Below are 16,697 nucleotides of genomic sequence, written 5' to 3' on the forward strand. Positions count from 1 at the left end.
TGCAGCTGCAATGGGTTTGTGTTTAGTATTCAGAGAGTAATGCCAGAATCCTACACCCAAATAAAATATGTGACAGGAGGTGGGGAAAAAACTTCTGCTCTTGCACACGGCCATCAAACTGCAGCAGGTGAGTGATGGGAAAATGCCAGTAGAGAGCAGAAATATCCACAGAGACCCTTGAAGACTCGGTCTCAGTGACAGAGGTGATATATTTGGGTCTTGGTGTGCTTTTGAGGGAGAATTTCTTGTATGATTACTGCAGTTAAGAAGATTATCAGGCAGCTGTAAAATCCCGCATGCACTCAGTTGTCTGAGATCATTAACATTTTTAGAAAGGAGCTCTGAAATCAGCTCTTTATTCTCCTGAGTCCATCCCAAGGAAGCTCTGCCACCAAGGTCAGACCGAAGGGTTGATTTCTTGTGGGTGTGTGCATTTTGGTGATAAAAGAACAAATATAATTTCTTACTTGATAATTTATATAATCAAAATTCCCACAAAAGTGGATATGTTCCTGGTAATTTGGCGACCTGTGACAAAGCAATCTAGTAATTAATTTCAAAGTGCTGCAAACCGCAAGGCAGAGTCCCAAGAATGGGCAAATGTCCAGAGAAGTAGCAAGGTTTGGTTAAAGGGAAAGCATGTTTGTCTGGTTTTTTTACTTCTGTCATGTCACTTTAATCCTCTCCAGAGATGATGGGACTTTTTGTAAACAAAGATTTAAAAGAAGGATTTTCTGAGACCTCAGAGCCCCTTCCAGTGCCTAAATGGGCTCCAGGAGAGCTGCAGAGGAAGTTCAGACAAGGGCCTGGAGGGCCAGGACCCAGGGAATGGCTTCCCAGTGCCAGAGGGCAGGGCTGGATGGGATATTGGGCAGGAATTGTTCCCTGGGAGGGTGGTGAGGCCCTGGCACAGGGTGCCCAGAGCAGCTGGGGCTGCCCCTGGATCCCTGGCAGTGCCCAAGGCCAGGCTGGACATTGGGGCTGGGAGCAGCCTGGGACAGTGGGAGGTGTCCCTGGCCAGGGGTGTGGAATAAGATGAGCTTTAAGATCCCTTCCAACCCCAACCATTCTGGGATTCTGTGATTCTATGGATTTGTCAGAACTGTATTTCCAGCCCCAGGCACTCCCACTTGACTTCTACAAAGCTCATGTTGCTTTTCGGAACACTCACAGTTGTTATTTATAGAAAAGCTTTTAAGGGAAGTCTCAGATGCTGTAACTGTGGGCTCATTCCAGAGAATCTAAAGCTCAGTTGATCGGCTTCTCACATTTTCTTACTTCAGGTAAAGCAAGATTCCAGAATTATTTAAATTGTTTTTAAACATGTTTTTAATTCTTTGCTGCTGATGTTTGCTGTTAAAAACCTGACTGCAATATATTTATTTTTGTGATGGGTTTCCTTTCTCATCTCTTGCATTGACAGATGAACCTGGACTGCAAGATCCCTGTTAGGAAGGTAAGTTGGATGCTTTAGAGACTGTAAGCTGCCAGGAACTCTTTACTGTAGAAGAAGGAATTGTTCCCTGCGAGGGTGGGGAGGCCCTGGCACAGGTTTCCCAGAGCAGCTGGGGCTGCCCCTGGATCCCTGGAAGTGTTTCAGGCCAGGCTGGATGAGGCTTGGAGCAGCCTGGGACAGTGGAAGGTGTCCCTGCCCATGGCAGGGGTGGAATGGGATGGGCTTTAAGGTCCCTCCCAACCCAAATCATTCTGGGATTCAGTGAATCTGTAATGAAATGATGCACAGGTAGACAAGAGTGGTTAATACCAGTTTGCTGAATGTCCCTGACAGTGAGATACTGAAGATTCTCACTGCAATTAACACTTCTAAACTACTGAGAGATCTGGACTACATTTTCTTTTTTATTTTACTTCTATAATTAGTAACACGAGAAATTGTTTTGGTGTTGCTCAGATTTAAGTAAAGGGATTCATCAAAGTGAGAGGAGCATAAGACCATAGAAAATCCTGTGTTGGAATGAACCCACAGGGATCATCAGTGCAGCCCCTGGCCCTGCACAGACACCCCAACAACCCCAGCCTGGGCATCCCTGAGAGCGCTGTCCAAACGCTCCTGCAGCTCTGGCAGCCTCGGGGCCGGGCCCATTCCCTGGGGAGCCTGGGCAGTGCCCAGCAGCCTCGGGGGGAAGAACCTTTCCCTGAGATCCATCCCAGCCTGGGATGGATGGAGGGTCCTGGTTAAGCTGGTTCTCCACACTGACAGTGTGAGGTTGGGGTGTCCCACCAAATGAGAGTCCTACTGTCTATAAATGAAATGCTTCTTGTCCTCAGTGTTTCTGCATGCCATTGACTCCTCTGTCCCGTTTTTTACTGCCTATGTGGAAAACCACAGAATTTATTGTAGCACATGAAAATTGTACAGTGCATGACTCAAGCCCTCTCCCATCCTGTTTGCTCAGTCGTTCTTGGTTTGATACGCAGCAGGAAAGGTCATTTACATGTAATTACTTTTTTTCATTAACAGTTGCAATTTTCTTGACTGTGCAATGAGAGCATTGACTTTCTTGATCAATACCAAATAAGCAAACATTAAAACCCTACAGTTACTCAAGTTAAATATGATGACAGAGAACCCAGTTTGAGATTAAATTAAAATTGCCGTAGCCAGTCTTGCCTGAAACTTCTGTGGCTCAGGCTGATGAAGAAGGCTTCAGCTTGGACACCAAATTCTTGGTTTCGTATTTTCAAATGAGCTTGAGGTGAGGTTTTGCAATATAAGCTTAATTTCTGTGCATGGTGTAGTGGTGGTGATTAACTTCTAAATAACTTAAAATTCCACCTTCCATAGTGTGTGGGAAGAACTGCAGCTTTCTGTGTATTTATTCCACATAGCTGCCTTCATTTCAGTTGGGTTGTTACCATTTTATCTCCTTCTTCTCCTGGAATGGTTTAAAAATGCTGGCTTTGAGGGGAAAAAACACAATCAGGGGACTTGAAATCTTGAAAGAATACATTTAATGCACACAGTAAAAAGAAGAGAGACAGGTAGAAGAGCAGAGGGTGAAGGAGGTGGAAAAAATTACAAACAAGACATGCTGCATAGTAATCATATTATGTGTATGAAATAATGCTCATATGATTGCAATTTTTGCCTGTAAAGAAGTCCTGGGTTAGTCTGATATCTTGCATTTTAAATAGTCCATTGCAGGTAGTTTTGTTGTACTATAATTCTCCAAAATCATACACCCCCTGATGAGACAATGGAGCCAGGTGGAGGTTAGTCTCTTTCCCAGGTAACAAATGACAGGACGAGAGGAAACGGCCTCAAGTTGCAGCAGGGAAGGTCTGGGTTGGGTATAGGGAAAACTTCTTCATGGAAATGGTGGTCAGGCACTGGCACAGGCTGCCCAGGACAGTGGTGGAGTCACCATCCCTGGAAGTGTTCAAACGACGTGAGGATGTGGCACCTAGGGACATGGGTTTGTGGTGAACGTGGAGGTGGTGCTGGGCTGACTGTTGGACTTGATGATCCTGGAGGTCTTTTCCCACCTCAGTGATTCTGTGATTCCATAATCACTACAGAAATTGCACTGTTGTATAAGAGTTGAGTTGCCTCTAGCAACAGTTCCTTTCCTTCTGTTATGTTTCCTTCCCTCCCACTCCTTGCTCTAGAAGAAACTCTTCCCACAGCAAAACATATAGAGAGATATATTAAAGAAAAAAAGAAATAAATCCCACCCACGCTCTGGTATCATGTGTATCCTTTAAACATTTTATCACTTTAGACTTCTGCCCTCTGGCCTGAAGTGCCTGAAGCTGCCAGGTTTTGTTGTGTGGGTTTGGGGTTTTCCCCCACCCTTTGGAGCAGGGATCCTGGGCTCCAGGGGCTGCTGTTTGGGAGCAGCAGTGTACAGAGTGGTGCAGACATACGGAGACACTTCCTTCTCAGTGGTTTTGAACAAAGGTGACCGAGCTGTAATGTGGCTTTGGTGCTGTCATAGTGGTACCTGGAAAAAGAGTGCAATGGAGACAACCAGAGGTGGACACTGGATGTTGGATGTGACACCACCAGACAGGAAGAAAATTGCCATAGGCTTCGGCTTCATGTATTTGCTGAAGTCTGGGAGAGCTGGGGGTGTTTAGCCTGGGGAAGGGAAGGTTCTGGGGAGACCTCAGAGCCCCTTTCAGGGCTTAAAGGGGCTCCAAGAAAGCTGGAGAGGGACTTGGGACAAGGGCCTGAAGGGACAGGACAAGGGGGAATGGCCTCCACTGCCAGAGGGCAGGGCTAGATGGGAAGGAATTCTTGGCTGCACAGGTTGGCCAGAGCAGCTGTGGCTGGCTGTCTTGGTTTGAAAGACAGGTGTCTGCTAAGGAAGGCAGAAGCCTCCCTTGAAGTGGCAGATGTAACCCCTTTCCCTCCGAGTTATTATAATTTTTAAAATCAAGGGGGCTTTTAGGCAAAGATGTGGGAAATAGGAATAACAGTTCTTTACTATCATATATCTCTATGTGTATAACCAGTCGAACAAACAGCAATAACTACTGGCAGTAACGGCCAACAATCACAAACCCAGTCCCAGCCTTCTCGGCTGCCGGGCCCTTTCCCCTCGGGTGCAGTTCCGCTCGCAGCCGGCAGGGGCGCTGGCGGCTCCCGGTGAGCAGGGCAGGTGCGATGGTTCCCCCGCGGCTGCAGGGGGCGCTCCGGAGCGAGCTCGGGGAGCACGCGGCACCGGTGCCCCGGGATCCCGGGAAGGGATGGAACAAAGGCTCCACAAACCCTGGGCAGCCGATCCCGGTGTCCGGCCGGACCCTCGGGAACAGCAGGCTGGAGCGGCAGGGACGAGCACAAATCCCGGGTGGCAGACGAGATGTATCCAAACTGCGGTGGGAACCCCCGGAGGTCTGGGCAGGCAGGGTGAGCAGGGCTACAACGCAGCGAAGGCTCAAACAACGGCAGGGGCAGGGCGGCCACGGCCCAGCTCCCAGCAGGGCAGGGAAGGTGGGCTTGGGATCCCAGGGTTTCTCTGGCAGAAGGAAAAGCAGCCAGTGAAAAAGCCTCCTTCTCCACCCAAATGCCAGGGACCGACTGACCGCACACCCAGGTGAAACAAAAGAGCAGCCAGATGCACCCCACCCCAATGGCTAGCTCTTTTGTTTTTCTGAAGTACCCAGCAATTTGCCCCCTAGCAACACGTATGGGGAAAATTCCTTTAACAGAAAAAAACAAACCAGGAGAGCTCCTAAAACCCCAACACTGTCCCACCCCTGGAAGTGCTCAAGGCCAGGTTGGGACAGGTCTTGGAGCAATGTGGTCTAGTGGAAGGTTTCCTGCCCATGGCAGGGGGTGGGACTGGATAATCTTTAAGGTCCCTCCCAACCAAAACCATTGTGGAACACTGTGATTCTTCATTTAAAACTCAGTTTCAAATCACTTTTCACATTCCTTCAGGCTTTTTGGAGTATTTTGAATGGCTTTTTAGAACTTCCTGAAGAACATTATTTCTGTGTTGTTTATTGTCAAATGAAGCTGTTTCTTCTTTAAGTACATTTCTGGGGGGTGTAAAGAAGGTTCTGTTTAAATATTCTGGGATAAAGGTCATAAGCCATACAGAAATATATATTTGGAGAGGGATGTATTTCAAAGCTTTCATAGATGTTGACATAGATGCATTGTTTTATAGAATCAGAATCCCAGAATGGTTTGGGCTGGAAGGGACCTTAAAGCTCATCCAGTTCCACTCCCTGGACAGGAACACCTTCCACTATCCCAGAGTGCTCCAAGCCCCATCCAACCTGGCCTTGGACACTTCCAGGGATGGGGCAGCCACAGCTGCTGTGGGCACCCTGTGCCAGGGCCTCACCACCCTCATAACCAAAAATATTTCTTCCTCATATCCCGTTAAAACCCACCTTCCTTCAGTTTAAAGCCTTTCCCCCTTGTCCCATCGCTACATGACCGCTGTATGAACTAACCCAGTGCAGCATGTTCTGAGCTCTGCTGGAGCTGGTGCTGTCCCCCTGTACACTCAGTGCTACCATAACCTCGTGCCTTGATTGGGATCTTCCTTTTGCCATCCAGTTATCATCCCCTGTTATTGGTAAATCAGAAAGATTGGGAAGTGTTGAAATATCATGAGTATTTTCTACCCTGACCTTAGTCAGATCAAAAGAGGATGAAAAAGTACATCTGCTGCAAAAAGCTTTCCTCATTAGAAATTAGGAAGTACAGCCATTGGATACTGCCAAGTGCTGCTAGTAATGGGAGCCAAGTTATGATACTAAGTACTAAAGATTTTAACTGATGGAGCAGTCCCCGTTCAGGGCAAGTGACACAGATGCCTGAAAAAAACAAGAATCAGATGTGGGACGAGCCTCCGAGTGCTGCACATCCCCCCCAGACAGATGCAACACACCAGCATGGACACTGCAGCCAAGGCCTGAGGTGTCCCTATGAAAGAGCTGCCCTGACATCGGGGCTGGGTGTCACCAACTCACATGTTCAGCTGCAGCTGAGCATCTTCCACTTGTCCCTTGAGCATGCTCAGGCTCTGCTTTCTTGCTGGGGCAGAGATTTGGGCACTGTTATTTGCTCTGCACAAGTTTAGGGAAAATACCTCTTCTGTCAACACTGTTCTGTGGGGCTGCTGGGGACAGAGGGGAATCGCTCCTGGAGGCATCAGTCGGGCTCCTGGTGATGCAGAGAGAAAGATGCAGGTGCACAGGAGCACCTGAACCAGTGCTGGGCACAGCCACTCACAGAAGGGTGAGCTTAAGGCATCACCTAAAGCTTGTTCAGAGTGAAAGACCCTTTCAAATGATCCTCTCTTCAAATGAACCAACAATTACCTGCACAGCTGCCTCCAATTCTGTGGCCCCCAATACCAAAAGGAGGTGGAGCTGCTGGAGCCACTCCAGAGGAGGCTATGGAGCTGCTCCCAGGGCTGGAGCCCCTCTGCTCTGGAGCCAGGCTGGGAGAGCTGGGGCTGCTCACCTGGAGAGGAGAAGGCTCCAGGGAGAGCTCCGAGCCCCTTGCAGGGCCTAAAGGGGCTCCAGGAGAGCTGCAGAAGGACTGGGGACAAGGCATGGAGGGCCAGGAGCCAGGGAGTGGCTTCCCAGTGCCAGAGGGCAGGGCTGGATGGGATCTTGGGCAGGAATTGTTCCCTGGGAGGGTGGTGAGGCCCTGGCACAGGGTGCCCAGAGCAGCTGGGGCTGCCCCTGGATCCCTGGCAGTGGCCAAGGCCAGGCTGGACATTGGGGCTTGGAGCAGCCTGGGATAGTGGAAGGTGTCCCTGCCCATGGCAGGTGTTTAGGAAGGAATGATATTCAAGGTCTCTTCCAACCTCATCAATTTTGGGATTCTGTGATTCTATATTTCTGGGTAGGAATATAAGTCTGCTGTGATAAAGCAAAAATTTATAAATAATATGATAAAATGATGTTTTATCATCATTTAGCATGTTTTAAGTCAGTGATGTTCCCTTTAAATGCTGGAGATTGGATGTCAAAGACATGTCTGCTCTTATGACTTATTGCCAGTTCTGGTTCCCTTTTAGAAGGTTTGAAATGCAGGGTATTTTCTCAGGCTGGAAGGTACATTTCTGGTGAATCCAATGGTATTGTCCAAGTGGACTGAAAGGGGTTGAGTTGGCAAAAGAGAGCCTGTGGGTTTGGGATTGCTAATGCCCAGATCTTGCAGAGATGACAGGAGCTGGTTTTTCTGTACAAAATGTGTGCTGTTCCTGATGAATATTGTTGCCCATCTCTCCACCTCCAAACTCTGCTCCTTTGGATAACTTTCATTTTGCCAGGAATGGCTCCATAGGATGTTGGGCCTTGCTCTCCCTGGCCCAAATGCAGGACACCAGGAGGAGGACTGGCAAGTAGGCAAAGCCTCAGCCTAGAATGTGAGACAAACATTCCCATACTATTGCCCATAGTGACCTGGGAAGGGCTGCACAGTCCCGATGTTTCGGCTCTGTAGCTTCTGGAGGGACCCGGGCACGCGGTGGTTCAGCTGTACCCACCGAGCTGGGCATTGTCTTTGCTGCTCTGGAGAAGGGAGCAGGCAGTGCTGAGGTTCCGTGTGTTAAAGGCTCAGGCTCTGGCTGGGTGGCAGGTACCAGCATGTAAAGGGGACACCGGCTCAGGCAGAAGCAAGTGGGAACCTCTGCTGGCTGTGCAGCAGGACAGGGAAAGCCCATCCATTACATCTGAGGGGTGGTTCCCTGTGTGTGACGCCGGAGTTCTTCGGCCCATGGTCACGTCTGTAACAACGGCCGGATGTGGCAAAACCCAAAAGTACAAAACATTTCTGTTTGTCACAGAGAGCCTTGTGCAGATCCTGGGAGTGCAGCGTAGGGCTGTAAGGATGAACTTGTGTGTTTTTCTCCAGCCTGAACAGACCAGGTTTCTAAGGATCCATCCCTACAAATACAGGGAATAATGCAAGGAGTGCTCCTGGGGAAACCCGCCCCAAGAATCCTATGAACAGTCTGGCTTGAATGGCTTGGGGAAGTTGTTTGTGGAGGTTGTTTCAGGAGCAGGACCTGAAAGTACCAGCTAGTTTGGACTAGTTTTCTTCTACACTGCCTTTGCCCTTGAATTGCCAGTGTTTTCTGAAGGCTTAAACGTTATTTTATTAATTTTTTTTTTAAAGTACACCCAAAAAGATCCCAAGACCCCTGAATGAAGTCTGGTGTTTGCCTACAACTGCATTTTCTTCTTTTTCACCATTTTGCTCAGAATATTGGAAGTGCTGAACACGAGTGCAGAACTGGTGTCTGTTTTCTGGCTGGGATGGTGAACTGTGGAGGGGGTTATTCCCTCCCGACTCGTTGCGGATGCTGCAGGATACAGATAAGCTGGTTCTGTTTGACAGTGGTGCTCAGTTAAAGGTTTCTCTGCCATTGCCTGTCCCAACCCACGATGCCTCTGGGTTGTAACCCCCAGTGGAACAGGGAGAGGTGGCTGTGCTCCCAGATCAACCTGCCCTGAGGCTCAAAGAGTTGATGCTGAGACAGGATTACACTGGGAGATCCCTGGTCCCAGCTCTTCCTCTCCTGAGACTCAGCCTCCCTGGAGAGCTGTTGCCACCACAGGCACCCACTCCATGGTCACTGCTCTGGCCAGGCCAGCAGTGGTGACAGCACTGTCCCTGTTTGCAGGGGGATACTGATTCCCCCACAGTGCCACAGGGAACAGGATCTGGTGAGCTCCAGTTCCCTTCTAGCAGGGGTGTGTAACTGTGCCCTCAAAGGGCAGAAGTTGCTCTAAGTGTTGTCAAATAATGAGTCATTTCTGATGGAGGTTGGAGGGCGCAGGCGGTGCTGCCACAGGGACCGCCCGGACGCTGCATCACAGCCTCACCAGCAGAGAAATCAGGAAATTGGGCCCCGGCTCTGGCTGGGAACTACCCTTGATCGTAGAGCTTGGCTCTGTGTAGGAAAGAGACTCTCCAGGAGTTCAGGAATCCATGTCCAGGCTCAGCTGTGAGCTTCCCCTGACATCGCTGCCCCCAGCCCCACATGGCCACCACTGAGAGGTAAGAGGGAGGTCTGAGAGGTGCCGCGGGCAGGTGAGGTGTCCTCCTGTCCCCTCTGGCAGCAGGGAGGGGCGGGCGCGGTGGGCAGTGGGGGAATGCCCAGGTGTCACCCGTTTCCCAGCAGAGGAGCTGTAGCTGCCCTTTGTCCGAGTGGCAGCCGGTGCAGCCGGGGTCTGTGTTCCGGAGGGGAGGGCACAGTGTGTCGGCTCCACCGCAGCCAGAGGTGCAGCCCCCGCAGGCGGTGTCCCCTCCTGTCACGGTGCTGTCAGGTCTGGCACCTCCTCGGCCGGGGTAACTCTGTGCACTGGGAATAAGCCTGAGCTCTCCAGTCCAGGGTCGGGACAGCTCTACCAGCCCCCACCATGTTTCTGTGCTTCTCAACCTCATTGCAATTACTCAGGTTTACCAATCCATAAAAGTACAGAACAGCCCCAAAACAAAGAAGGGGGCAAATATCTCCTCTCAGGCTTTCTGCCTGCACACTCTGCTTGTGGGAACATTCATTCCAGTGATGGGAACCTCACGGATCAAACACCTCCAGGAACGAAGAGCTGCTTTAGGACAAGGCATGTGAGTGTCAGCAGGAGGGAGGTGATTCACAGCCGTCCCTGCTGGTGCCTGGGCGAGGCACTGGCTGGTGTCCAGGCTCTGCCAGCAGCAGGTGTTCATGTGGGGGTGCGTGTCCAGCACCCCAAGCCCCAGGGCTAGCTGGGCAGAGGAGAAGCTCTTCCCACTGGTACTCGAGTGGAGGATCTGTGCCTTCCCTGTCCACCTGCTGTCTGCACACGGGGGCACGACTGACCAAACAGTTGCTGCTTTTCACCCAAAGTTTCTGTCCTGGAGCAGCAGAAAATGAGGGACAGTTGTCGGAGCTGCCATCAGTCCCCCTGGCTCAGCCAGCACATCCTTCCTCGGACCAGGATGTACCACGGCAGGGGTATGGAGTGGGCCCTGTTCTGAAGCTCTGTGTCCATGAGGTCCTCACCATCCTGGAAATGATCTGAGCTGCACCCAGTCACGTCAGCCTTTGGCTGTGCCTGCTGGGGAACAGGCACACAGTGACTGCCTTTGCATCCCCAACTTCACCAAGACAGTCTGTGTGCCATGGCTGGGCTGCGGGGCGAGGGGATGGCAGTGCTGGCTAACGATGGCTTTGTAGAGACAAAACTGCTGCTGCCTTCTGATGCTAACCTTGTAGCAGCTGCAATTGTCCCTGTTTTGTTGTCGTGGATAGGGACTGGCATAATCAGATAATCCTTGGATCTGCACTGCCACAGAGATGAGTTTACCACCAGTGATGCAGAGGAGTGATTGTGACTCACCCTCCAAAGGAGGAATGGAGCAAAGTCATCTCTGCTCCAAGGAGCTCATCCCACAGCGTGGGCAGCAGGGCAGGGGGAGATTCTGCCCCTCTGCTCTGCTCTGATTAGACCCCACCTGCACAGCTGCCTCCAGCTCTGAGACCTCCAATATCAGGAGCACGTGGAGCTGCTGGAGTGAGTCCAGAGGAGACCACAGAGATGCTCTGAGGGCTGGAGCCCCTCTGCTCTGGGGGTGCTCACCTGGAGAGGAGAAGGCTCCAGGGAGAGCTCCGAGCCCCTTGCAGGGCCTAAAGGGGCTCCAGGAGAGCTGCAGAGGGACTGGGGACAAGGCATGGAGGGCCAGGAGCCAGGGAATGGCTTCCCAGTGCCAGAGGGCAGGGCTGGATGGTATCTTGGGAAGGAATTGTTCCCTGGGAGGGTGGGCAGGCCCTGGCCAGGGTGCCCAGAGCAGCTGGGGCTGCCCCTGGATCCCTGGCAGTGGCCAAGGCCAGGCTGGACATTGGGGCTTGGAGCAGCCTGGGACAGTGGAAGGTGTCCCTGCCCACAGCATGGGGTGGGAATGAGATGAGATTTAAGGTCCCTCCCAAACCAAACCATTCCCTGATTCTATGATCCTCCCAAGGAGGTGACAGTGGGGATGAAGGACTCCAGGAGGAAAAGACCCTTTTTAAAAAGAATTTTAAATTGCAGCGTTGTCATATGCATCACAGCATGACCAGTTGGTGTCAAGGGCAGCACAGGGACATTGTGCAATCATCCCACAGCCAGTGCATGTGACAGTCCCACCTCAGCCCAGCCTTGCCTGTCAGTGTCCCTGCTGCCAGGCAGCCCCCGCATCAGCCCTGCTGCGTCCCACATCATCAGGGCCATGGCTGGTGCCTCTTGTGGCCCTGGTGACTCGGAGCTCCTGAAAGAGGAGGTGAAAAAGCAAGTTCCTGGTAAAACCACATTACTTCCCCACAGCTGTGGTGCTGGGTTCCTGCTGTGCCAGCAGAGCTGGTGGGAGCTGGGGCCCCTCTTTGGTGGCAGAGGCAGAGAGCAGGAGTGCTGGGTCCTGCTCCCATCTGTGTGTGGGACAGGAGTGTCCCCAGGACACAGCTGGCACAGGCAGGGTTCACAGCCTGCTCTAAGCCTTTTCCTCCATCCTGTGTGCGAGGCTGCATGAGGGGCAGGAGCTGTGCTGGCCAGGGGAGCCTGTGGGACAGCAGCAGTGGCCTGGGACAGCAGCCATGACCTGGAACAAGCCAGCTCAGCCCTGTCCCGCCACAGCCCCTTTGGTTTCTTCTGCAGGTGGCAGCAGGAGAGGACAGGGAGTCCCTGATGCGCTGACGGTTGGCCATGTCCGGGGTGAGCGGGGCTGCACAGGGACACCAGCAATTCCAGCTGACACCGGGGTGACGTGTGCCCCCAGGACCAAAGTGGGGTGGAGGAGGGCTCATGCCCAGTGCCCCTGGTCCTCAGCCAGGGTTTCCGATGGTCCTTGGGGCTGGCCCTGGTGCCTGTGGGAAGCAGAGGGGTCCAGCTCTCGCTGTCCCTACTGATGCCACCTTCTCCTTGCAGAAGCACTGGCCCCCCGGGACACAGTGTGTCACCAAGCATGACCACACCAAGCCCAAGCCCCGGGAGCTGGCCTTCCGCAAGGGTGACATGGTCACCATCATCGAGGCCGTGGAGGTGAGACCTGTGGGTGCTCAGGTACACACTGCGCTGAGAGGGCACAGCCAGAATGGGACTCTGGTGCCATCAGCTCAGCTGCCAGAGCCAGTCCCTCCCTTCCCCCCCTTCCTTCCCTTGCTCTGAGACCCTCTCGTCCCCAGGGCAAAGGCTGGTACCGCGTCAGGCACAACGAGACGGGGCAGGAGGGGCTGCTGGCAGCCAGCGCACTGCGGGAGCGTGGGGCCATCCGCGCCGACCCCAAACTCAGCCTGATGCCGTGAGTACAGCTGGGGAGACTGGGGGGACCCAGGGGGCCCAGCTGAGCCCCTGGGAGCTGCAACAACAGATGAGTCCAGTGTGTTCCCCCCATCCATGTTTTGGGTGGGCAGCTGGGGACGGAGCATCCCATGTCCATGCCCTGTGATGGAGGGATTTGCTGGGGCCAGTACCTGGCTTTAAAGACCCCTGGTTGCGCCCACCCGCCTTGGATGGACCTGATGGAGAGGGGTTTCATGCAGTGGGGTCTGTGTAGCTTTGGCAGGGGCTCTGCCTTCCCCATCTCGCTGCTGCCCCTGGGGGAAGCAGCCTGGCTCAGCCCCCTCTCCAATGCCCCTCTCCTCAGCTGGTTCCACGGGAAGATCTCAGGGTTGGAGGCAGTGCAGGAGCTGCAGCCCCCTGAGGATGGGCTGTTCCTGGTGCGTGAGTCTGTCCGGCACCCCGGTGATTACGTGCTGTGCGTGAGCTTCGGCAAGGAGGTGATCCACTACCGCGTGGTGCACGAGGAGAACACGCTCAGCATCGACAGCCAGCAGTACTTCTCCAACCTCATTGACATGATTGAGGTGAGATCCCTGGGCAGAAGAGTCCCAGGGCAGTGCCAGAGAAGGGCAAGGACCTCATGGGCTCGCACAGAGCAGTGGCAGGTCCTGTTGTCCTTGTCCTGCTCTGTGTGGTTTCCATTGGTGTTTGTTACCTGGTGTAATTCTCAATCTCCATCAAAGGCTCGTGATTCCCACTCTGTTTGGAGTGCAATGGGCAGATCTGGGATATCCCAAGGATGTCTCTGCAGCCAGTCCCCGGCCAAGGGCCACATCCCTATCCCTGCTTATTCAGTGCTTCACACAGCAGGAAGACCCTGGTGGCCTCTGCCTCCCCTGGACTTTGAGGCATTTTACTGTGTCTCCCTCCACTCAAAGCCCCCTCTCACCTGCTGACCCCACAGAGCTCCCAGGCTGTTGTGTGAGCTCTCACCCTTCCAGTGAGTTTTTCCTGGTGGTCCATCCTCACCGTGTCTCCTCTCCAGGGAGTTGCACTCTCATGTTTTCCTTTTAGACACAACTACTTTTGGGTGGCTGCTTTCCCTTCTCAGCTGCCCCAGCCCCACTTTAAAGCTCCAAAGGTTGTCCTGTCCCATCCCATCCTGTCCCATCTTGTCCCATCCTGTCTGGCTGCTTCTGCTCCTATCACCTCTGCAAACTGCCCTCAGCTGCTGCAGCACCTGCCGTGGTTCAACCCCACCAGTAGCATCCTGTATCCCCTGTGGTCCATCCTGGTGTTCCTCTGGCTGTGCCCCGAGGAGAGCAAGGCAGAGACATGGGCTGCCCTCGAGGGTGGCGATGGTGGGGTCTTGTGGAGCATCCCAAAGCTGTTCCCTGGACTCACACCCCAAACCTGAGGGTAAGAGGTGGCATCACCTCCATCTGTTCATCCCTTGGCAGCATTACATGAAGGAGCAGGGAGCCATCTGCACCAAGCTGGTGAAGCCCAAACCAAAATCTGGGATGAAGTCAGCTGAGGAAGAGTTGGCCAAAGGTAGGGGTGGTGCGAGGGGGCTGTGGTCTGCGTTTTAGGGACAAGGCCCCACTGGTGGCCCCTGCTAACCTGCCCTTGTGCCCATGCCCAGCTGGCTGGCTGCTGAACCTGAAGCACCTCACGCTGGGAGACCGCATTGGGCAAGGCGAGTTCGGAGGTAGGTGAGAGGATGGGGCTGGAGGCTCCCCAGCTGCAGCTTCCCCAGATGGCACCCTCTGATCCCTCTCCCCACCTCTTGGCATGGGGGGCTCAGCCTGGGGTCCAGGAGACCAGGTGTGGGGCTCAGCCTGACTCTCCCATGCTCTCCCAGATGTCCTGCAAGGCGAGTACATGGGGCAGAGGGTGGCTGTGAAGAACATCAAGTGCGATGTGACTGCCCAGGCCTTCCTCGCCGAAACAGCTGCCATGACGTGAGTGCCCCGTGGAGGTGTGGCCCAACCCTGCCTGTGGCCCAGGACGAGCAGGCACCTCCTTGACTTGGATCCCCTCCATTCCAGGAAGGTCCGGCACAAAAACCTTGTGTGTTTGCTGGGAGTGATCCTGCACAATGGCCTCTACATTGTCATGGAGTTCATGAGCAAGGTGAGAGCACCTGGCTGCTCCTCAGCCAGTGGGACCCATCACCACTTGGATTTGGGGACAATATCCCTGTCTAGGGGCTGAGTCATAAAGACGCTGGGCACTGCAGCACCTGCAGAAGGCAAAGTCTTCTGCAGCCCCATCCTGTTGGTCCTGACTCCTTTTATCCTCCTCTGTCAGGGCAACCTGGTGAACTTCCTGCGCACGCGGGGCCGGGCGCTCGTCCCGACCCAGCAGCTCCTCCTGTTCGCCCTGTAAGTCTATCTCTCTCCTCTGGGCTGGAATCCAGGGCTCTGCATCCCCCTGTGCTGCCCCAGGGGACACACGGTGACACAGCTCTGTCTCGGTTGTGGCAGGGATGTGGCTCAAGGCATGGACTACCTTGAGTCCAAGAAGTTGGTGCACCGGGACCTGGCTGCCCGCAACATCCTCATCTCTGAGGAGAACGTGGCCAAAGTGAGCGACTTTGGCCTGGCCCGGGTCAACCCCAAGGGTGCAGATGCCACATTGCTCCCTGTGAAGTGGACGGCACCAGAGGCCCTGAAACACAATGTGAGCGACGGTGAGAGGGAAGGGGCTGGCCAGGGGGTCCTTCCAAAGCATCTCACCCACCCCCTTGGGTTGCCCCTGCTCGTTCCCACTGACCCATCCCTGCCCCGCAGTGGCCTCTGGCACAGTCAGCCCTGCATCTCCCAAAATTCTGTCTCTGTCCTGAGCAGGCATGCAGTGGGAATTGGGGCAGGATGATGGGACTGTGGGATGTTCACACCCTGGGGAGCTGAGGGGGGCAGGGGGCAGTCACTGTCTGTCTTGCCCTCGGGAGGCAATGGGGACCCAGCGCAGCCTCAGCTGGCTTCAGCCTCCCCTTCTCCTGCCGCCACAGAAATTCTCCTCCAAGTCGGATGTGTGGAGCTATGGGATCCTCCTGTGGGAAATCTTTTCCTTTGGACGGGCACCCTACCCCAAGCTGGTGAGCACTGTGCCAGGGAACACCACAGGTTACACCCCACTGGCACTGATGGGACAGGGACATCCCACTGCTCCCTGACCAGAGCAGGGAGGGGAATCCCAGCTGGCTTCTCCATCCTGGCAGGCCCTGAAGGAGGTGACGGAGCTGCTGGAGCAGGGGTACCGCATGGATCCCCCCGAGGGCTGCCCACCCACCATCTATGCCCTGATGAAGAGCTGCTGGGAGTTGGAGCCAGGCAAACGCCCATCCTTCAAGAAACTCACAGAGAAGCTGCAGAAGGAGCTGAAGCACCTGAGGGACATTTGACCTCCATCCTGCTACCAGGACCCAGGACCTGAAGCCCCTGGACCCTCCAGGGTTGGGAGTGGCAGGGCAATAGGGGCCAGGAACAGGATGGCCTGTGGTGCTGCTCTCTCACCCTGTGGAGATGGGGCAGCAGCCTCCCTCCATCCCAGCATGGTCCTTCTACCCACCACACAGCCCAGAGAAGGTTGCCATGGGATCGATCTCCCCTGGCCCACCAGAGTGGGGAGTGCAGACCCCGAGGGAGCCGTGCCCACACCCCGTGTGCTCAGCCCCAGGAGCAGATGCTGCATGTGGGGTCCCTTCAAGCTGCAACACCCAGTGATGGGAGACAGGACTGGACATCTCCACTCACTGGAGGATGAGACCCCACCCTGGCTCAGCCCTGCTCCAGCACCCAGCCCCACACGGGGATGCTGGCACAGCCAGCTAAACCACATGAATTTGGGCTTTTTGATTAAACCAAAGAAATTAGTTCAACAGCATCTTTAAGCCTCTGGGGTGAAATTAGGCCTATCCCTCACTTGGGGCCTGACAAAGCCCAGTGAAAGGCTTT

The 16,697-nt window shown here is 54.0% G+C and overlaps 1 protein-coding gene across 6 annotated transcripts; it reads left to right on the forward strand.

Moving 5' to 3' along the window:
- Positions 1-1,147: 1,147 nt before the first annotated feature.
- MATK (megakaryocyte-associated tyrosine kinase) lies at positions 1,148-16,626 on the forward strand. 6 transcript variants are annotated; one of them, XM_039566278.1, is made up of 14 exons: positions 1,150-1,283; positions 1,424-1,456; positions 12,112-12,168; positions 12,382-12,495; positions 12,639-12,754; positions 13,100-13,319; positions 14,196-14,289; positions 14,381-14,446; positions 14,600-14,699; positions 14,787-14,871; positions 15,049-15,122; positions 15,225-15,430; positions 15,752-15,838; positions 15,962-16,626. In XM_039566278.1, exons 3-14 carry the CDS (start codon positions 12,160-12,162, stop codon positions 16,174-16,176), a joined length of 1,386 nt encoding a protein of 461 aa, XP_039422212.1. In that variant the 5' UTR covers positions 1,150-1,283; positions 1,424-1,456; positions 12,112-12,159; the 3' UTR covers positions 16,177-16,626. The 6 variants fall into 6 exon arrangements, with proteins under 6 accessions (XP_039422211.1, XP_039422212.1, XP_039422213.1 ...); XM_039566280.1 differs by having other exon boundaries at positions 1,152-1,283; positions 15,225-15,420; XM_039566277.1 differs by lacking the exon at positions 12,112-12,168 and having other exon boundaries at positions 1,148-1,283.
- The last annotated feature ends 71 nt before the right edge of the window (positions 16,627-16,697 follow it).

The sequence above is a fragment of the Corvus cornix genome, chromosome 28, assembly GCF_000738735.6.
Source record: "Corvus cornix cornix isolate S_Up_H32 chromosome 28, ASM73873v5, whole genome shotgun sequence".
NCBI classification, from domain to species: Eukaryota; Metazoa; Chordata; class Aves; order Passeriformes; family Corvidae; genus Corvus; species Corvus cornix.